The following is a 21,881-nucleotide window of genomic DNA, read 5'->3' on the forward strand; positions in this document are numbered from 1 at the left end:
TGCATGTATATGTGTGTATGTATGTGTGTGTATGTATTTACTTGTTTATTTTGAAGTGCTGTGTATGAAATTCAGGTCTTTATACAGGCTACACAGGTATTCCACAGAGGTATATTTCTAGGTTTTATTTATTTGTGTATTTGTATATCATGGCATGCCTGGTAATCAATCATAGTACTGGCTCAACCCTCAACATGCTGACATTTCAGCTATATATTAATATACCAAACCTTGGCCCTGGGTTTTCTTATTAGAGCAACAGAGCAATGAATAGACCAGTAGGAGTTGGGAAGGGTCTGCAACTCTGGGTTCTCTTTCTCCTACAAGACCCTCGAAGCTCACAGTGGCTCAGTTTCTGTCCTGGCTGGGCTGGGTGCCTCGTTCATTCAGGTGCCAGTGGGATTCAGTGGCAGTTTGTCCACTGAATTTAAAGTCCCAGTCCAGAAGGCAGACCAGAACTGTTTTTCACCCCAGCTTCTAGCCACTCTAGGTCCCTCCAGGACCCCAACCCTAAAGAGAGTGGACTCAGAATCTCATCTACGCTGTCACCCCTTAGGAAACATTGAAATCCACTGGAAAAGCTGACTCCTTCGCTCACACTCATACAAAAGCATATCAAAAAGTCTTAGTGCCAAGGTTTCCTGCCAAAAGAGCCCTGGGTGGGATGGGGTTGGGGACAGGTCCAGTACTTCCCTATGCTCAGTACTAAATCAGTCTATTGCCACAGTTTCTTGATAGCCCAGGCCCTGCCCCCTTCTTCACCGATTGGCGGTTCGGGTTCTGGGGGCGGAGCATTCTCCGGGATTTAGCTAGGGTAGAGGAAGCCGCGGAAGCGGCCTCGCCGGAACCATGGGCACCCGATCGCTCACCTCTGGTGTCCGTGCTGGTGGCGGGAACACTGGGTGGCTGTGGATAAGCTCCTGCAACCTAGGTTCTCCAGTCCTACCAATTTTCTTTCTTTTTTGGTTGTTACTGGCCGCGCCTGGCGCTTGGGCCGCGGGTTACAAGGTGAGCTGGGGCCCACGGGCGGAAATGTATTTGGGCAGAGTTGAACTAGAGATGTGGGTGGCACTGATCCTTAGGAGACTGCTGTTGGTCTGACGGTGTGGACTAAGAGCGTGCATTGGGTTTCTGAAAAGGTCTGGCGTGAGCCTGAAAACAAGGCTGCGCGTGATTATATGTGCCTCCTTGTGACTCCAAGTGGCCTGCTTGAACTTTGCATGCACTTCACTGTGGTTGGTCAGGTGAAGGATGAGCAGCCACTTGAAAGCAGGACTCTAAGCTTTGCACAGGTTGTGCTTGCATGGTTCCACTTGTTGGTGACTTCATCCCCCAAGACTCATTTGTGGTGGCTCTGCTGGAAAACCTGTCTTGCAAATCTGACTACATCACCTAGAAGCGCCCCTTCTTTACTTTCCAGAGTATGAGTATGGGGTGCGAGCTGGGCTGCTCATCCCTAGCTTCACCTTCCTTCAGGACTCTCAGTTTCCTGGCTCCTTCCTGTGCAAGTCACTTCTCAGCAGCATGTGACAGTGTCTTAATCTGACAGGGCTAATATTGCCCCACATCTCAGAGTGGTTGCCTGCTGTCTGCAAATGCTTAGCTAACCCCAGCTAAAGTTATCATCCTAAAGTATGTGATCTGCTCTATGGGGTTTGCGCAAAGTGGGAATTGCATCTATAGTGTATATGGGCATTATACTCTGTGTGTCCTTCTTGAGACAGATTATAGCTTTTTGACCTCTCTGGATCACTCCAAAGTATAGGGCCTGTGCTTGTACCATCTCCCTGCCTGCTTTATGATAGTGGAAGTCAAACTTATGGTCTTGAACATGTGAGGCAAGGGTTCTACTACAGAGCCCCCAACCTGCCTGCCTCTAAAATTCTAGGTTACTGACATGGAATGTGTATGTTTTGGGGGTCTCTGTGCAGACATGTCCCACAACGAAGCCAGGCATGCTCAATGTGCACCTGCTGCCTCATACACATAATGACGTAGGCTGGCTGAAGACAGTGGACCAATACTATTATGGCAGTGAGTAGAGAATCGGGGGGCCCTGTAATTTTTTTCACAGACTTAGATGTTGGGGTGAGAGCAAGCATTACATTCTGGACTCTATATCAATGCATATTTTGTAGTGGGCCCTCATCTCCTGACCTTCATGTCCACAGTCCTAAGTGAACTGCAGCACGCGTCTGTTCAGTACATCCTGGACTCAGTGATCTCCTCTCTGCTGGACAATCCCACCCGCCGCTTCATCTATGTGGAAATGGCTTTCTTTTCCCGTTGGTGGAAACAGCAAAACAATGCAACCCAGGACGCTGTACGGAGCCTGGTGCGCCAGGGTGAGCCTGCCCCAGGAAGTGGAAAGAGGAAGCCCAGCCGAGCTTCCTCAAACTTGATCGCTCAGATTACTTGTTTATTTATTTACTTATTATTACTTATTGGGCCAGTGTCTTATTGTATAGCCGTTCCTGGCCTGGAACTTGTTATTAGATTAGGCTGGTCTTGAACTTGTAGAAATCCTCCTTCGTCCCCGCTTCCCTAGAGCTAGTACGAAAGGCTTGGACAACCAGGCATCTCTAAGATTTTTATCATATCATAGTGTACAGACACTGTACCCATAGTTCTACCTGCTCAGAATCTGTCTTCACGTAGAGAACTCTGTCTCACAAGGTCCCACCTCCAGTGTCTCCACAGGAGAGTCAGCCATGCAGATCTAAGTACACAGGTTTGGAAACTCCCCTCCTCTTCAGGCTTCGGTATATAGTATGGTCTGTTTTCCTCGCCTTGCCCATCATGACCCCACTTCTAACAACTACCCTTCTCCCCGCTGCCTTATTTGAACAGGGCGCCTGGAGTTTGTCAATGGTGGCTGGGTGATGAACGATGAGGCAGCCACCCACTATGGTGCTATTGTGGACCAGATGACACTTGGACTACGCTTCCTACAAGACACGTTTGGTAGTGACGGACTTCCCCGTGTGGCCTGGCATATTGACCCTTTTGGCCACTCTCGAGAGCAGGCCTCCCTGTTTGCCCAGGTGCCAGCCACCCTGTTCTCTTTTGGACCTGCCCTTTACCAACTCTGACTCTGCCTTTAGCTGCTCAATCCTGCACTTCTCTAGTAGTCCCTGGGACTAGACAGTGGCTTGCTGAGACCCCACCTCTTGGGTGAAATTGACTCTTGTGAGTTGAGTTCAAGCCCTGACAGGTATATGTCCTAGGGTACCACAGGTTTAAACTGCATTGTTGGTCTTTTCCCTTGACCAGGCCTTATCTGAATTTGGACTCCACTAGCCTGCTAGGGCTGAGGCAGCTCTCTAAACCAGTGACTGTTGGTGATACCTTCCTTTAAAAACAGCCTCATGCCTGTGCTGACCCAACCCACCTCAGACTATAGACAGAATGAGGGAGATGGAAGTGGGTTGTGGCTTAACAGCCACTGCTTCTTTGCTAATCCTTCTCAACCCTGGAAATAAACATTCAGGCCCTGTGGGACCCATGCCTGTAATGCCAGCATTTGGGAGGCTGGCTCGGGAGGACTGTGAGCTAGAGGTCAGATGTACTATACAATAAGACCCTGTCTAAAAAAAAAAAAAAAAAAAAAAAAAAAAAATCTAGGGCTGGAGAGATGGCTAGGCGGTTGAGAGTACTGACTGGTCTTCCAGAGGTCCCGAGTTCAATACCCAGCAACCTCATGGTGGCTCACAACCATCTGTAATGGGATCCGATGCAATCTTGTGTGTCTGAAGACAGCTACAATGTACTCACATACATAAACAATTAAAAAAAAATAAAACAAATCTAGCTTTAAAAAATTATTATTTAATATATATGGGTATTTTGCCTGCATGTATGTCTGTGTACCATATGCATGCAGTACCCACACAGGAAGATTGTAGGATCTCCTGGAACTGAAGTAATGGATGTTTGCAAGTCACCATGTGGATGCTGAGTATTGAACTCTGGTCTTCTGGAAGGGCAGATAATGATCTTAACCACTGAGCCATCTTTCCAGCCCTGAAAAACATAGTTTTGGTTGTGCATACTTTCTTTGTGTGGTCTTTCCCAACTGGGCAAGAAGGCCCTATATTCCTCTACTCCATCCTCTCTCGCTATCAGATGGGTTTTGATGGCTTCTTCCTTGGGCGCATTGACTATCAAGATAAATTTAATCGGAAGAAAAAGCTGAGGATGGAGGAGCTGTGGAGAGCCAGTGCCAGCCTGAAGCCTCCCGCTGCTGACCTCTTTACTAGTAAGTGGATGGGAGAGTAAATCACACAAGACCTCAAGCCTAGGAGAGTCCTGGTGATATGCTGTGACACGCTGTGATTATCTTCGGAGTTTGAATGATTTTTGAGCAGGGCTCTGTGTGTTCCTTTTGTACCAGCTCTTTTGAATTTGGAAGTCTGTCCTGGGTGGGATGTGATGTGTTCTGACCCCAGGGCAGGTCTGGGGTGCTGAGTCTGGTTTTGTCTATAGGTGTGCTCCCCAATAATTATAACCCTCCGGAGAAGCTGTGCTGGGATGTGCTATGTTTAGACCCTCCTGTGGTGGATGACCCCTACAGCTCTGAGTTCAATGCAAATCAGTTGGTCAGTTACTTCCTGCAGCTCGCCGCTTCCCAGGTAACATAGATATCCAGATGCTCATCCAGAATGTGCAGGCATAGGCACCTGACCTTTCTCAAAGCCCAGGGTAATGCCTCCAAGGGACATGAGGGGCTGGAGAGACAGCTCAGTACGTAAGGGCTTGCTGCTCAAGTGTCAAGAGTTCAGAGCCTAGCACCCTAAGTTAGTCATTCTAACCACATGCTCCTGAATGGGAGTCATCCAGAGCTCTAGCTCCAAGGGACACAGAGACAGGAGGATCACTGGGCTCAGGATTTCAGCCTATGGCAGAAAATGCAAGTCCCAGATTCAAGGAGAGATTCTGCCCAAAGGAGTAGGCAGAGAAGGGTGGGAGGGCACCTAGGACTCTCTTCTGATTTGTGCATGTGTATAGACAAGTGCATCCCTCACAAATGTGTATACACACACACACACACACACACACACAAATAAACCTTAAAAAAAAAAAAAAAAAGATAACAGGGCCAGCTACAGTGGTGTACTTTTAAGCCCAGTACCTGGGGGGTGGGGGTTGGGACAAAGGCAGTTAGATCTCTGTGAGCTTGAAGCCAGCCTAGGACTGCATAGTGAGAGCCTGTCTTAGATCAAAACTGGTAAACAAACCAAAGAAGTGGGCCAGTGAGATGGCTCAGTGGAATAAAGGTGCTTGCAGCCAAGCTTGACAACCTGAGTTTAATTTCTAGAACCCACTTGCTGGAGCAAAAGCACTGACTCCTATAAGTTGTTCTCCAACCTCCAAGCTGGTGCTATAGCATGCGTACCATAACATATGTCTCCTTCCCTCATAAATAAACATTTAAGAGGGGGAGGAAGGAGAGGAGGAAGAGAATGATAAGAGAGGGTGGCTCAGTTCCTTGTACCCTCATCTGAGTAAAGAACCCTCAGCAACTACTGGCTGTTTTGTTGTTTTCAGACAAAGTCTTAAGTAATCTAAGCTGGCTTTGAACTTGCTATGTAGATGAGGCTGGCTTTGAACTTCTGCTCCTCCTGCCTCCATTTTCTGAGTGCTGAGAATAAGATAGGCACCTCCATGCCTGGGGCTCAAAGACAGGCCTTGAGACATTCACTCTACTGACTGGGCTGCGTCCCCAGATCTTCACTGGTTATTTTTATGTTTCCTTCTGTCCCATGTACCATAGTCCCCATATATTCTTTGTGTGTGTGTGTGTGTGTGTGTGTGTGTGTGTGTGTGTGTGTGTATGTTTTGTTTGCTTGTATTGGGGATCTAAGCTGAGGTCTTGAGCTTGCTAGGCTAGTACTCTCACACTGAACTTCATCCCTAGGCCCCACATGTATTTTTGCACACTTAGGCACAGGGACAGCCCAGGACACCGTGGCCTGAGGATTGCCTTTTCTTCTACAGAAAAAGTATTACCGAACCAACCACACAGTGATGACCATGGGCTCAGACTTCCAGTATGAGAATGCCAACATGTGGTTCAAAAACATGGACAAGCTTATCTACCTGGTCAACAAACAGGTCAGTGTGCCTCCTGTGTGTGTTCATCGCCCTTCTGACAAGAAAATCAATGCCTGAGTTGGTTGAGTGACTAAGGGAAAGTAGTCAAGCATAGTAGTGCATGCAACCTAGTGTCAGGGATCCTGAAGATTGCTTTGAGTTGTAGGCCAGCCTGGGACAGACAGGGACACACAGATACACACAGGCACACACACACACATACACACCAAAAACCAAAATAGAGAAAGTTAGTTTTAGGTGTTTTTTTTTTTTTTTTTTTTTTTTTTTTTTTTTTTTGAGACAGTGTTTTACCTGTGTAGTCCTGGCTGTCCTAGAACTCACTCTGTAGACCAGGCTGGACTTGAACTCAGAGATCTCCCCACTTCTGCCTTCTGAGTTCTGGGACTAAAGGTGTGTACCACCACACACCCTGCATAACTTTAGTTTTCTAAAATTGTGGGTGTGGGTGCGGGTACACATGACTGTTTTTGTACATGGAGGCCAGAGGGGGGATGGTTAGTGTCTTGCTCTGTTGGTCTCTGTCTTATTCCCCTGAGGGTTGAGGCTGTAGCTAGGCTGGCAGTCAACAAACCTGCACTGTACTGGCCTCAAACTCAGTAGATAGCTGAGGATAACCCTGAACTCCCCATCTTCCTGCCTTTACTTCTCGAGTGCTGGGACCAAAGGTGTACACCACCACAATAAGCCTTGTTCTTATTTCTGCTTTTCTGTTCCTGGCTTCCTGTCCCCTTCCTCCCTTCTTTTCTACTTTCTCCTCTTCTTGCCTCCTCCTGTTTCTTTTTCTCTACAAAAAGTTATTTATTTAGTTATTTTATGTGTACAGGTATTTTGTCTGCATGTGTATCTGTGTACCATGTATGTGTCTAGTACGAGTCCTGGAAGTTATAGATAATTGTACAGCTAGCTGGAGTTACAGGTACTTGTAAGCTGTCATGTGGAATCTGGGTTCTCTGAAATAGCACCTGGTGGGCTTAATCACTGATCCATTTCTCCTCCTTTTTTTAAAAGACAGGTTTTCACTGTGTGTTCCTGGTTGGTCTTGAACTCACAGGAATGCATGTCCTGCCACTGCTGCTGCACCTCCTCTTGCTCCTCCTCCTCCTCCCCTTCCTCTTCTTTCTCAGTGTTGGGGATTCATATATGAGTTTCATATATTCTTGGCAAGGGTATCACATCTCAGTTCTCTCGTACAGTTTTAAAGACCCTTGTGATTATTCTGGGCTTTCCAGATACTTTGTATTTTAAGACCAGCTGATTAGAAATTTCAACGCTCTTAAAAATTAAAAAAAAAATCTATAGCCAGGTGTGGTGACACACACCTTTAATTCTAGCTTTTGGGAAGCAAAGAAAAAGTGGACCTCTGTGAATTCAAGGTTAGCCTGGTCTACAGAGAGTTCCAGGACAGCCAGGGCTACATAGAGAGACCTTGTCTCCAAACTAAACCAAAACAAAACCAACAAAAAGAAACAAACCAAACAAGTATCAAACAAACCAAAGCCAAACTCAAATGTTTTATTTTGTGTGTGTGGGTGTTTTGCCTGCATGTGTATCTGTGTACCACATGTGTGTGCCTCAGAGGCCAAAAGTGGGAGTTGTGTCTCTTGGAACTGAATCGTAGACAGTTGTGAGCTTCTCTGTAAGCTACTGAAAATGGAACCCAGATCTTTTTTAAGAGTAGCAAGAACTCCTATCTGCTGAGCTGTTTCCACTCCAATTCTCTTTGGTTACCTCACTAATATAGTCACAGATTCTGTGGGATCAGACCTATCAGACATGAAACAGTGAGGGCATGTCCTCCAGTGGCCTGCCTGTGGTTTTGTCACTATTTCTCACCTGTACAGAAGCTGTGTGCCCTCTTCCATCTTAGCCGAACATCCCTATCTATCAGTGTATTTGCAGCACCCTCGAAGCCTCCCCTCCCCCACCCCTTCCCCCCCATCATTGCTCACCCCTCCCTGGTCTGCCTCACCAAAACAGCTCTCGGTGACTACATCAAGGGCCTCCCAGAAGGCATTTTTTTTCAGCCTTCCCCAGACCGCTACCTCCTAGAAAGCCTTCTGCACCTTGACCATTTACTTCCTGTAAACACCATGTTCCAAGCCTGACATAGTGTCACCTTTTCTTACCACTGACTCTCCTTTTACCAGCTTCATTTTCTAAATTCTAAAAATGGAGCCCCTGGCTTCCAATCCTGGTTTTGCTTACTTACTGCTTGGTGATATTGAGAGATGTTCTTAAGGATGCAGTGTCTTAGTTTTTCTATCTAGGCCCACTTCACACAGCTAGTAATGCAAGTCCGGGTGAGTTCGCTTGTACAGCTCAGATCTGTGCCTGGTTCATGTGCATTTTAATAATGGTGATTATTTTGGTGTTGTTTTGTTTAGCCTTTTGAGTCAGGGTCTCGTATAACTCAGGGTGGTCTTGAACTAAACTGTGGAGCAAGGATGACCTTGAATTCCCAATCTTCAATCCTCCTGCCTCCACCTGAGTGCTGGGATGGCAGGCATGTGTGCCACCAAACTTGGAATAGTATTGCTGTTGCTGTTTTTCTGCAGTGCTGGAGATCAAACCCAGCCCTTCAGTATTTGAGGCAAGCGCCCCTCCCCCACTGACCTACGTCCCCAGTATTGTTATAACTATTCTTTCTGGCTAAGGTCTCGTGTTCCTTCTTTGGCATTCTAGCACTTGTGAGACTGTGGCCATAGGCTTGGTATGCATTCCAGGGCATAGGGGGCTACATAGTGATCCTTAGTGACAATTCTGGAATTTTCCTTTCTTTAAAAACTCAAATATTTTAAGAATGTGTTTTCCATTTAAACCCAGGTGTGAGGATATGGGGCCGCTTCCGACTATCTGAAGTAGCTGACTGGGATATGTGTTCTAGGCAGTGGTTTTGCCAGCCACAGATAGTTTCTGTAATTGTGTGACATTTGGAATTCCAGGAACTTTTTAGAGGGTATATAAATGCCTCTAGGTAGTTGTTGGTCATTTATGGGGGTTGGTTGTGGTTTGTTAGTAGTTGTGTTCAAAGAAGAAACAAAAGGAAAGAAATTAGATTCAGGGATCTCTCTGTCTCTCCCCCTTCTTCTTTCTCTCTTATCTAATGACAGGGAAATAAAGGGGGGGGGGGGGAAGAACCCACAAAGTAACAAAGACTAGCTATAGTGTTTTGTCTAAACAAACAAACAAACAAACAAACAAACAAACCACCTAAAGACTCTAGCCCCAGTAGCTTCTTAGAAAGCCTTTTCCACACAGACGCAGAGCCTCCTCTCTGCTCCTAGACTTTCTCACTATCACCTATGATGCTGCTTCTGGGGCAGTTTTAACCTCTCTGACATTTCCTTGCCTCTGCCACTTGACTGTATCTCAGGAATTCAGAAGCTGACTTTCCTAGGTTTAGGTTGTATCTGCAGTCCAAACATCTTGAGGTGATGAGGAATTGTTCACTGAGGATGTCTGGTTGGAAGTATTCGGTGGGTCCCTGAATCCGGGTTCCATATCTACAAACTCAGCCAAGTGTGGATTGAAAAACTGGAGAAAGAAGCCAGACAAGCTAGAAGCTGAGGCAGGAGGAACATAAATTCATTTTCTGTCTGGCTACAGAACAAGTCTAGGGTAACCTGGACAACTTAATATGACCATGTCTTCAAAGCCAAACTGAACCAAACAATTGAAGTGAAATCTCCTAAAAGGAATCCACCTGGGAATAGAGACATATGTAAGTCTCTTGAGTTCAATTTCCAGAAAGTAGATAAGTAAGTAAGTAAGTAAGTAAGTAAATAAGTAAGAAAGGAAGGAAAAATTGCAGTATTTCCCTCTGGCCTAGGAGCATCATGGGAAGGAGATCAATTTTCAGCCCACACTGGCTGAGGATGACCTTGTTTATTGAGTCTCTGGTGTGTATATTGGGGACACAGCAAGAACAGAGCCAACACACTTGTTTCTTCATTTCATCAGTTGAAAGGGAGCTTCTCTCTCACCATGAAGATGATGTAATTCATTGGCAGAGCATGTGCTTGGCACATTTATGGTTCTGAGTCCATCTTCAGTGACATCAAAAAAGAAAAAAAAAATCTACCTTTTGGTAGCTTTGGTAGTCTTACAGTGCTAAAAAAAAAATCATTTCTACCCTATAATGGCAAACTTAATATTTCTTTAATTAATTAATTAATTAATTAACTATTTTTTTTGAGACAGGATTTCCTGTAACTCAGGCTGGCCTCTGCTTGCTACATCGCTGGGGATGACCTTGAACTTTTGCTAGGCTTGTGCCCCTGGAGGGGTAGGATTGCAGGAGTGCTGAGGGTTAAAAATCACGCTTTGTACCAGCAGAGCGGTACACACCAGTCCCTCCCTGTTTTAAATAATAAAGCTGCCCAGATCTGTAGTTCTAGCTATAAGAGAGGCTGAGGCAGGAAGATCACTTGGACTCAAAAATGCTAGGTCGGCAGGAGCAGCTGGGTAACACAGGGAGACTGCCGCAGTCAAAACATGTAAAAAAGAAAAGAAAAAGCTGTGTAAGATGATAGGATTACCCCTGAACTCACTTTAAGTGCAACAGTGTTTGGTCTTGGCCAAGACATACACCCACAGTTGACCATCATTTTGCACTCAAAAAGTGTCTTTAGGGGCGGGAAAGAGGCTAAGAGGATGAACTGTAGTTTCAGAGGACCCACATGGTGGTTCACAGCCATTTGTAACTCCAGTCCCGTGGATTCTGACATCCTTTTCTGGTCTTTGTGGCACCAGGCACGCAGGTGGTGTGTGGACACACATGCAGGCAAAATATCTATACACATTAAATACACAAATAAATCTTAACAACAACAACTGTACAGGACTTGACCTGTTGGATTCCTGTGGGCCGCGGGAAGGTACAGACTCTGAGGCTCACACACACACCTTCCCCCTGCAGCAGGCAAACGGGAGCCAGGTCCACGTTCTCTACTCCACCCCTACGTGTTACCTCTGGGAGCTGAACAAGGCCAATCTCACCTGGTATTTGGGACAGGGTACTTGGGAGTTTGGGGTGGGGTTGGTATGCTCCGTGGTTTGTGACTGCTCTCAATGTCCCCATGCAGGACAGTGAAGGAGGACGACTTTTTTCCGTATGCCGATGGCCCCCACATGTTCTGGACTGGCTATTTTTCCAGCAGGCCAGCCCTCAAGCGCTATGAGCGCCTCAGCTACAACTTCCTGCAGGTGAGTGAGAATGTGGAGAGCCCAGCAACCCAGAGGAACTGCTGCCCAACATGTCTCTTTCTCCTCAGGTGTGCAACCAGCTGGAAGCACTGGTGGGTCCCGAAGCCAACGTGGGACCCTATGGCTCAGGAGACAGTGCACCCCTTAGTAAGTCATCTGTTGACCATGGATTGAATGGGGTGGGTGAGCGTAGGATTGAAGTTAGAACCCTGTCGGCCTGCACCAGGACGTTTGGCCTGTGCTTGCTTGGTGGTGGGGCTCAGAGTTCTGTGGCAGACGGCATCCAACAGAGCTCTGTTCTGTTGGCAGAGGAGGCAATGGCAGTGCTCCAGCACCACGACGCTGTCAGTGGTACAGCAAAGCAGAAGGTTGTAAATGACTACGCGAAGCAGCTGGCAGCAGGCTGGGGACCCTGTGAGGTTTGAGGGGCAGGGCCTTGAACCAGGAAGGGGCGTGGTCCACAGTGATGGGCGGGCCTCAAAGCACTTGTAGGGGCGGGGAGAAGGAGGGGACCCTGAGGAGGGAGTTATTCTTGGGAAAGAAGGGTGGAGCTTGCAGGAAATAGGCGGGGTATAGGTAGGAGAGGTGGAGCTCTCCTACCCGGTGTTAGGGGCACGACCAGGCTGCCTGGGGTGCAGACCTTGGTGCAGGTCTTTTGGTGATCTTCACCAGGTTCTCGTGAGCAACGCTCTGGCGCAACTCAGCAATTACAAACAGAACTTCTCATTCTGTCGCGAGCTCAACATCAGCATCTGCCCAGTCAGCCAGACGTCAGAGCGCGTGAGTCAGGGCTGGGAGGCAAGTGGGACAGGACCCCAGAAGGTGTCGTCTGCAGTGAAAAGGATGGAGTGGTTGTGTAGTTTATTTGGGGGGAAGGATTCTGGGTGCAGGGACGCTGAAACAGAATAGTTTATCACAAGGGGCAAGGCATGTCCTGGAAGGCCAGGACTGTGTGGGAAGATGTTCTCCTAGATAGGTGGGTGCTTTTGGAGTCCTGCTGTGACTATGCCTTTCCTGACTTAGTTCCGGGTAACTGTTTACAACCCCCTGGGGCGAAAGGTGGATCAGATGGTTCGGCTGCCGGTCAGTGAAGGCCTCTTCTTTGTGAAGGACCCTAATGATAAGAGCATTGCCAGTAATGTGAGTCTGCACAATGAAGCCTCCCTTCCCCAGTGCATTTCCCCCAGATCTTGTAGATGTCTCCGGAGTTTCTTCTTTCTCTGTGTGTCTTCCACCTCTGTTCCTTAATAACAGCCTCTTGAGGAATAGCTCCTTCCCACAAGAGACAACCCTTCTAAATGTCCCCCTTGGAATTTTCCTCCCTCCCTCCCTCCCTCCCTCCCTCCCTCCCTCCCTCCCTCCCTCCCTCCCTTCCTCCTTCCCTCCCTCCCTCCCTCCCTCCCTCCCTCCCTCCCTTCCTCCTTCCCTCCCTCCCTCTCTTCCTTCCTTTCTTCCTCCCCATTTCCCCCCTACTCCCTCCTCTTTCTTAGTTCATATAGGTTTTCACTGTGTAGCCCAGGCTGGCCTCCAGTTTATGGACTTCCTGCCTTAACCCTCTGAGTGTTGAGATTGCAGGTTTGGGTCACCTCACTGTTTCCAGCAGATGTTCTGTTTATGGGTAGCTCCTTACCCAGGAGGTCTTTCCCCTTTAACCTCATCTCTTTCCCTGCTTCCTCTTTCCTCCCAGACTCCTAATCTATAACTCCACCTTCCTCCCCTTCTTTCTCTCTCCCTTCCTCTTTCCTCCTGCATTCTTCCTATTTCTTCTTCCTTGAACTAGGTATGGAGTGTGCTAGGCAAATGCTCTTTTCCCTCCCCCGCCTCTCCCCCTACACCTAATTTCCTTCTTCTATCTGTTCCTTGCCCTCTGAGGTTGATGATTGCATACATGACTTGTTTTCTAAGTGTCTTCCTGACTAGCATTCTCTTATTCAAGGTGGTGATGGTTCCCAGCTCTTACAGTAAGATGTACCAATGGGAGCTGCTCTTCCCGGCCTCAGTGCCCGCCCTGGGCTTCAGCACCTACTCTGTGAACAAAGTGAGTGGCCATAACCACCAGGCCCGCAACCAGCTGATCAGGTCCAGGAAACCCAAGTCCCGTGTCATAGTCATTGAAAACAAGGTGAGACTCTCCTTGGATCCCCTTCCTTGCCTCTGTGACAAATTTAAAGTGTTATAAAATGACTTGGATTCTGGGTCAGTGGGTTCCGAGTCCTTGGTTTGTGTTCATCTGTCCTGACTGTGTGTTCTTTAGTGAGGAGGGTGATCTTTGAACCTCAGCTTTCTTTCTGGAGCAGTTGTGTAAATCTACTGGAACCATGAGATTATAAGGTCAGAGCCCATGGCAGGCAGGTATTGAAGGGTCAGGGAAGGCTTCTTTGGTAATGAGACAGTTAAAGGCTAGGATTATACGGCAGTGATGGAGACCTTGCCTAGTGTCTGTGAGGCTCTGAGTGCAACCCTAGCACCTCAAAAACCAGATAAATGAAGAACTGGTGTCTTTTTTTTTTTTTTTTTTTTTTTGACAGGGTTTCTCTGTATAGCCCTGGCTATCCTGGAACTCACTCTAGACCAGGCTGGCCTCGAACTCAGAAATCTGCCTGCCTCTGCCTCCCAAGTGCTGGGATTAAAAGCGTGTGCCACTATTGCCTGTTGAAGAGCTGGTGTCTTAATTAGGGTTTTTACTGTTGTAATGAAATACTGTGACCAAATTGGGGAGGAAATGGTTTATTTTGCTTACATTTCAGGTAACAGTCCATTGCTGAGGGAAATCATGACAGAAATTCAAGCATGGCAGGATCCTTGAGACAGGAGCTGATGCAGAGACCATGAAGGGGTGCTGCTTACTGGCTTGCTCTTCGAGGCCTGCTTTATTATAGAATCTAGAACCACTGGCCCAGTGGTGGCTCCACTCACATTGGGCTGGGCCTTGTCCCATCAATCACTAATTTAGAAAATGTTCCTCAGGCTCACTTAAAGCCCTTTTATTTTATAGAGGCATTTTTCTCAATTGAGTTTCCTCCTGTCAGAGTACTCCAGCTTTGTGTCAAGTTGACATAAAAACTACCCAGCACAGCTGGAGAGAGCTCAGCTGATTAAGAGCATGCACTGCTCTTGCAAAGAACTCAAGCTTGGTTCCCAGTGCCTATGTCCGCAGCTCACAATCAACTAATCAACTGCCTGCAACTCCAGGTCTACAGGAGCACAGTGCCTGTGGCTTTGCAGGCACCTGCAGTCATGTACACATACCTACCCAAACATACACTCTCTCTCTGTCTGTCTCTCTGTCTCTGTCTCTGTCTCTGTCTCTGTCTCTCTCTCTCTCTCTCTCTCTCTCACACACACACACACACACACACACACACACACACACAAACATATACAATTAAAAGTTAATCTTAAAAAAAGAAAATCCTGGCCGGGCGGTGGTGGCGCACGCCTTTAATCCCAGCACTTGGGAGGCAGAGGCAGGTAGATTTTTGAGTTCGAGGCCAGCCTGGTCTACAGAGTAAGTTCCAGGACAGCCAGGGCTACACAGAGAAACCCTGTCTCGAAAACAAAACAAAACAAAACAAAACGGAAGAAAGAAAGAAAGAAAGAAAGAAAGAAAGAAAGAAAGAAAAGAAAAGAAAAGAAAAGAAAAGAAAATCCTGATCAGGTGTAGTGGCACATGCCTTTAATCCCAGCTCCTGAGAGGCAGAGGCAGGTAGATCTCTGTGAGTTCAAGGCCAGCCTGGTTTACATAGTGAGTTCTAGAACAGCCAGATCTTGGTTAGTGAGACCCTGTCTCAACAAACAAAACACCCAAAACCCTGGTAAGTGAAATAAGGAAATCAGATTGCCCCGAGGCTTGGCATATTGCCTTTGTAGGTTGCTCCTTTTTTCATAAAATCTAAAAATTGTATCAGATGGTGTGGACCTCGGTATGGTATGATTGTGTCTATAATCCTGATACTTGGAAGGTGCAGTTAGGATTGGTGGGGCTTGCTGGCCCAGGGGTTGGTGAACTCCAGGTTTACTGAGAAACTCTGTCTCAAAAACACAAGGTCTACATAGCCTGGTTTACATAGTGAGTTCAGGCTAGCCAGAGCTACATAATGTAAACCTGGCTGAAAAAATAAAAATAAAAGGGCCTAGAGAGTTGGCTCAGTAGCTAAGAACACTTGCTGCTCTCTTAGAGGACCCAGGTTCAATTCCTAGCACTGACTTGGGAGCTCACAACTGTCTGTGACTCTTGTTCCAGGAGATCCAGCACTCTCACACAGATGTACAAGTAGGAAAATAGTAGTGCACATAAAATATAAATAAATAAATAAATAAATAAATAAATAAATAAAAGTGTGTTAGTGCCGGGTGGTGGTGGCGCACGCCTTTAATCCCAGCATTTGGGAGGCAGAGGCAGGCGGATTTCTGAGTTCAAGGCCAGCCTGGTCTACAGAGTGAGTTCCAGGACAGCCAGGGCTACACAGAGAAACCCTGTCTCAACACCCCCCCCCCAAAAAAAAATTGTTAGTGCTCTATTGATACCCAGCCATCTTTAGCCTCTGACGTCATGCAGGCACATGAATGAACACACACAAACAGATACACATGCAGACATACCACCACTCAAAGGCTATATGATGGTATTTTTGTAAAGATAAATAATGTTCATGCAAGTCTTATTATGTGTTCATTATTACTATTTTTAGATTCTAAAGGAAATAAAAATATTTTTGAGTGGTGGGGTGGGGAGGACAGGGTCTCACAGAGCCCAGGCTGGCCTTGAACTTGGTACATAGCTTAAAGTGACACTGAATGCCCAATCTTCTTCTTGAGTGGTATTATAGGTATGTACCACTATGCCAGGTTTGCATGGTGCATAGGCTCAATCCCAGGGTCACACATGCTAAGCAAGTGCTCTGACAAGTGAGCTGGTTGTTGTTGCAACATGAGAATATTTCTGTGCTCCTCTGAAAGCCTCATGGGTTCTGGCATTTGGCTCATGGGTCAGATGATGTATTGATCAAGCTCTGGAGCAGATGAAGCATCTGATCAATTCTGGATACATCTTGCTTCTGTTGCTGTGGAGTAGACTTGTTAAGTACAGAAGCAAAGGGTCCTGCAGAGGGCTGTCCGTCCTAGAGGGCCTACTGTGTAGAGAATGGCCAGGTAGAGGCTACAGTCGATGGAGGCAGCTGTTACAGCAGCGTTTGCTGGCTGAGTCGGGAGCAACACTGGCAAGCTGAGGGAAGACGCTTGTTTACATCTGTGCTCCATTTCCCCACACAGTACATACGCGCCACGTTTGACTCTGGCACAGGGTTATTGATGAAGATTGAAAACATGGAACAGAACCTCTCACTCCCTGTGAGCCAAGGCTTCTTTTGGTGAGGAAGGGCAGCTATGTCAGAGCAGGCTGCACAGAGCTGGGGTGGGGTGCCTGGAGCGGAGGCCTCCCCTCGATGCTCATTTGCTCTGCTTTGCAGGTACAATGCCAGCGCTGGTGATAAGAAGAGTTCTCAGGCCTCTGGTGCCTACATCTTCAGACCCAGTGTTCGCAAACCACTGGCTGTGAGCCGCTGGGCTCAGATCAATTTGGTGAAGGTCTGTGGCCAGGAACCATGCGTGGGTTCTGGGCGTTGGAGTGGGAATGTGGACTCTGGGAACAGGATGTGCCTCTTGTGTGGGTGGGAACTATTTCATCTTTGTTATTATTCTAAATATTACATTGTGTGCGTGCGTGCGTGCGTGCGTGTGCGTGTGCGTGTGCGTGTGCGTGTGTGTGTGTGTGTGTGTGCTTGCGCACGCGCGCGCGTGTGCACATATGTGGAGGTTAGAGGACAGTTTGTGGGGTCTACCACATGGGTCCCTAGGATAGAATGCCGGTTGTCAGCCTTGGCAGCAAGTACCTTTACCCACTGATCCATCTCTCTGGTCTCCAAGACAGGGCTTTATGTAGCTCAGCCTGGCCTCTGGAGCACCAGGGTGACAAGAGTGCATCCCCATGTCTGGCTTTACTTTTCTTTTACATATGGGAGTAAAACCGCAGGCCCCCTGCTGATGGATGACAGTCACTTGTATAAAGGGCTCTCTCAACAGGTTCAAATCCATTCCTAGCTTTGGAAATTGGAGGTGAAGTGGGTGGCAAAGTATAATTTCTTAGAGTTCACCAAGGTCTAGGAAGTGAGTTTATATCTTGGGATGTAGTTTAGATCACTTGCATATGAATAAAGGCTTGAGTTCTATCTAGGTCCGCACCAGCACAACAGCACTCGGGTAGCTGAGGCAGGGGTATCTCAGATTTGAGGCCAGCCTAGGCTATGTAGTAGATTAGTAGGTCTGTCTGTCTGTCTGTCTGTCTGTCTGTCTGTCTCTCTCTCTCTCTCTCTCTCTCTCACACACACACACACACACACACACACACCTGCACTTACTTACCTTGCCAAGGTCATCTGATATAGCCATGAAGAATTAAATCAAGCCACATTGGAGGGCCACAAAGCAACTGAGGCTGTGACAGCTTTATTGAGAGCAATCAGACTTTTTATACTTTTATCAGAAACAGAATTTAGTGGTGATTGCTAGGATCAATACAGTTGTAGCTGCCAAGATATGATGTTTGCGAGGTATACAAGGTACACAAGATTAATGTCTAAGACCAACTGCCTTGTCAATCTTCCATGCTTCCTTGACTACGGAGGGAACATACAGAAAAACACAAAGAGGCCTGAATACTTCACCGTCTGAGGGAGTACACCAGTCCTTCAGGAGCTGGAAGGCACATTATGCCCAGGAGCCACGGATTGTAACCTGAAAAATCTATGTTGCATGCCTCTCAAGACAGCTAGGCTAGGCCAAACTCCATGGTTCCCTGTACACACTCACACATGCACACACATGTGCATGTGCTTGCATACATACAGAAACACCAACACAAACATTTCTGTGTGGGTGGACATTTGATAATTAACACTTAGTTTTTCTTGAGTATCTCAAGTGGCCCTCTAATGATTTTCTGATGTTCCCTCCTAGGGTGGGAAAGGAGTGGATACAGGCTTCTGAGGCTCATGTTTGATGTAATCCCCCTTTAGGCAAATGGACATACAATATTGGAATATGGTTTAGTCTTTTGAAAAAGTGTTATCTGAATTAACCATGCTTTCAACAAGATAAGACTCTTTTCTTCTGGGCCATGCATGGTGTTGCATGCCTTTAGTCCTAGCACCAAGAGACAGAGGTAGGTGTATCTGAGTGGGAGGTCAGCCAAAGATATAGAGTGAGACCCCCATCTCAAAACCAAAACAACAACAACAACAAAAACCCAGCATCACAACAACCAAAATAACCAACCAACCAAACAAACAAAGTACATCCAGGAAAGGTGAAGGTCTCACAATTGCCAATATTTCTTCTATCCTACTCTGGTCCCTCTAACGTCTTTAATGTCCAGCTCCTCTCCTGGTCCAATATAGACACTCGTGCACCAACCATAGCTTCTGTATTTGAGCCAGTGGGAGGGAAACACTGTCCCACACTACCTTGATCATTCCCATGGGGCAGGTTGTGGCCATACAGTTCCTGATAGGCACAAAGAAGAGCAGACACTTGAAGCTAGAGGCCTAGTGTAAGGAGGAAGATGGGGCAATGGTGGATATTAGTATGTATGGATACAGGCAAAGGCCATGTGGCCTGTGGGGCATGGTGCACACACCTGCAGTCCCAGCAGGGGGTTGGAGGTGGCACAAGCAAGAGTTCAGGGCTAGTTTTCAGTTTTGACTTCCTACAGAGTTTGAGGTTCATCTGAGATGCTTGAGTGTTATCTATAAATAAGATTAAAATAAAATAAAATAAAATAATTATGTGGGCCATCCAGCCTCTGGATTCCAGAAGCAAGGGTGGAGGTGTTGGTGTGGGTGCCTCCTGCACACAACACAACACGTGAAAACAAAACGAAAGCTGTGAGAACATCCCATCGAGTCAGTGTGAGGTCGATGTTGGTGAAGTCTCCCTCCTGTAGCATTTTCAGCATGGCTGACACCAGCGCCCACTGTGTGCCCACAGACAACCTTGGTGCAGGAGGTATACCAGAATTTTTCAGCCTGGTGTTCCCAAGTGATTCGCCTGTATGAGGGACAGCGCCATTTGGAGCTGGAGTGGACAGTGGGACCAATCCCAGTGAAGTAAGTATCGCGCGCCTCTGCAGTGGGGGGCAAGCGCAGAGTGGTGTTCAGAAGGGACTCACAAAGTTATTCTTCCGTTGGGTACAGGGATGACTGGGGGAAGGAAGTTATCAGTCGTTTTGACACCCCGTTGAAAACCAAGGGACAGTTCTTCACGGACAGCAATGGCCGGGAAATCCTAAAGAGAAGGTGGGAAGAGGACATGGTGATGGAATCTGTGGTGTGTTGGGGACTTGGTGATGTTGTGAGGATGAAGGGGAAGCAGGCTCTCAGATCTGATCACATCCCACCCCTTTCCAGGGATGATTATCGACCCTCCTGGACATTAAATCAGACTGAACCAGTGGCTGGAAATTACTATCCTGTCAACACTAGAATTTACATTACGGTACCTGCCCTGCCACTGCCTCAAACTAGGAAACATCCCCCAGGTACCTGGGGCAGGATGGGCTCCCAGTCGGGCCTTACATTCTCAGTCACCCTTACACCTAGGACGGGCACATGCAGCTGACGGTGCTGACCGACCGCTCCCAGGGGGGCAGCAGTCTGAAGGATGGCTCGTTGGAGCTCATGGTGAGAGGGAAGCCCCGTCCAAGCTGAGTTTCTCCCATAGGGTCCACTCAGACCCAGCCAAGTGTGAAGGCTATTTGTTGGTACCCATTTTCTGTTTGTACCTTGGTCTCACCCGCTTTCCTTTCCCTGCCTTTCTTGTGTTGGTATTAAGGGCCGACATCAACATGCCTGGTTTTGGAATTACATTTCTAGGTTCCACTTTCCTTCCTCTTATCCAATCCCTATTCAGGCCTTGACTCGTCCTATGATGATTCTCTTGTTTGGCACACAATCTTTCTTTGACCTGGGCTCTTGTCAGTTGGGCTTCACTTCAGCTGGAGTCTCCTGACAGCCCACTGACCCTCGTCTTCATTGTTTACTGGGTCTTTAGTTTCTGTTGGAATCACTGCAAGCCTATATCCAATGGATACATATGTATCCAGATCCCTTGCTAGTTCTCAGTCTTTGCCCGCTGCTCCTGCTCCCAGGTGCACCGACGGCTGTTGGTAGATGATGATCGTGGAGTGTCGGAACCCTTGTTGGAGACAAATACCGGGGATAAGGTTCGAGGGCGCCACCTCGTGCTTTTGAGTTCTGTTAGTGATGCGGCTGCCGGACACCGACTGCTGGCGGAGCAAGAAGTCCTGGCCCCTCAGTTGGTGCTGGCTCTGGGTGATAGCAGTCCATATAACTCCCAGGCAGCACCAAAAATGCAGGTGAGGGGCAGCAAGGTGGGCAGAAAGGGAGAGAACCCAAGTGACGCCTTCTAAGCCCCTCTTTTCAGTCTAAGCCTTACCCATTCAGGAGTGTGCTCCCCCCTGTTGTAAGCAACAGCTCCGGCCTCAGGGCCCCTTCCCATTCAGGATTAAGCTTCATTTCCTGCACCCCAGCTCTGATTACCAGCCAGGTTCCGACCAGTCCAGGCTCCTTGACTTAGCCCCCTTCTTTCCATAGTTCTCCGGCCTTCGGCAGGAGCTACCTCCACAGGTGCATCTGCTCACCCTGGCTCGCTGGGGTCCAAAGATGCTGCTGCTGCGGTTGGAGCACCAGTTCGCTGTGAAAGAAGATTCAAATCGCAACCTGAGCTCCCCTGTAACCGTGAACTTGCAGGTGAGGGAGGGGCTGTTGAGCTGAGAAACTGACAGATTACAGACAGGCCAGAACTGGGCCTGTCAGCTCAGCTGGGTCCATCCATTCCCTCCATGCAGGACATGTTCCAGACTTTCACTATCATCTACCTGCAGGAGACCACACTGGCAGCCAACCAGCCCCTGTCCAGGGCTTCCAGGCTCAAGTGGATGACAAACACTGGTGAAGATCTGGCAGGCATTCTGCCTGGGGCTGGCAGCAGAGGGTGGAACAGAGGTTCAGAGTCGGCAGTGGGTCCAGCAAGCCAGCGATGCACCTGCAGTTTGGGGCATGGGATTTTGTCTCCGGGATGAGTTAATCTCCATCAATGTCTGGTTCTAGGATGGCATCTTGGTCTGTTGCCTTTGGAGATGTGAGAGCAATGGCTAGGAGTTTGAGAGGGTTTTGGGAATCTTAGGTGGTAGTCAGGCGTAGGGAAGTGGTTTAGGTCTGGGTGTGAGAGCCGGGGCAGAGTTGCAAGGTGGGTGTGTACGGGTGTGTCAAGGCCTGAGTTCTCTTCTGCCAATCACCAGATCCTGTCTCCTACCCTTCTCGTTCCACGTTGGACCCTACCTCAGTCACACTGCAGCCTATGGAGATACGTACCTTCCTGGCCTCGGTTCAATGGCGAGAGCATAGCTAGGCCTGCCAGGAGGAGGGACGGGCCTCCCCTTCTCTTGCTGTAACCACTCACAGAAATCATTAAAAGGCTTCTACTCA

General features: G+C 47.9%; 1 protein-coding gene across 2 annotated transcripts; it reads left to right on the forward strand.

Moving 5' to 3' along the window:
- The first annotated feature begins 793 nt into the window (after positions 1-793).
- Man2b1 (mannosidase alpha class 2B member 1) lies at positions 794-21,881 on the forward strand. Of its 2 annotated transcripts, none has more exons than XM_034522482.2 (24): positions 794-1,008; positions 1,932-2,034; positions 2,139-2,345; positions 2,851-3,044; positions 4,126-4,258; positions 4,486-4,631; positions 5,998-6,114; positions 11,033-11,115; positions 11,199-11,319; positions 11,388-11,466; positions 11,629-11,738; positions 11,992-12,099; positions 12,343-12,459; positions 13,256-13,441; positions 16,591-16,688; positions 16,788-16,905; positions 19,363-19,481; positions 19,569-19,670; positions 19,782-19,869; positions 19,974-20,054; positions 20,522-20,749; positions 20,988-21,143; positions 21,242-21,344; positions 21,695-21,881. In XM_034522482.2, the coding sequence occupies exons 1-24, from the start codon at positions 850-852 to the stop codon at positions 21,802-21,804; spliced, it is 3,066 nt and encodes a 1,021-aa protein (XP_034378373.1). In that variant the 5' UTR covers positions 794-849; the 3' UTR covers positions 21,805-21,881. The 2 variants fall into 2 exon arrangements, with proteins under 2 accessions (XP_034378373.1, XP_034378374.1); XM_034522483.2 differs by having other exon boundaries at positions 2,172-2,345.

The sequence above is a fragment of the Arvicanthis niloticus genome, chromosome 18, assembly GCF_011762505.2.
Source record: "Arvicanthis niloticus isolate mArvNil1 chromosome 18, mArvNil1.pat.X, whole genome shotgun sequence".
Taxonomy (NCBI): domain Eukaryota; kingdom Metazoa; phylum Chordata; class Mammalia; order Rodentia; family Muridae; genus Arvicanthis; species Arvicanthis niloticus.

Bases quoted from the DNA above. Each gene is read 5' to 3' on its own strand.
- Man2b1 (XM_034522482.2), top strand. From the start codon at position 850: ATGGGCACCCGATCGCTCACCTCTGGTGTCCGTGCTGGTGGCGGGAAC. The intron at 1,009-1,931 runs GTGAGCTGGGGC...GTCTCTGTGCAG, and splicing joins CTTGGGCCGCGGGTTACAAG to ACATGTCCCACAACGAAGCC. The intron at 6,115-11,032 runs GTCAGTGTGCCT...TTCCCCCTGCAG, and splicing joins TCTACCTGGTCAACAAACAG to CAGGCAAACGGGAGCCAGGT.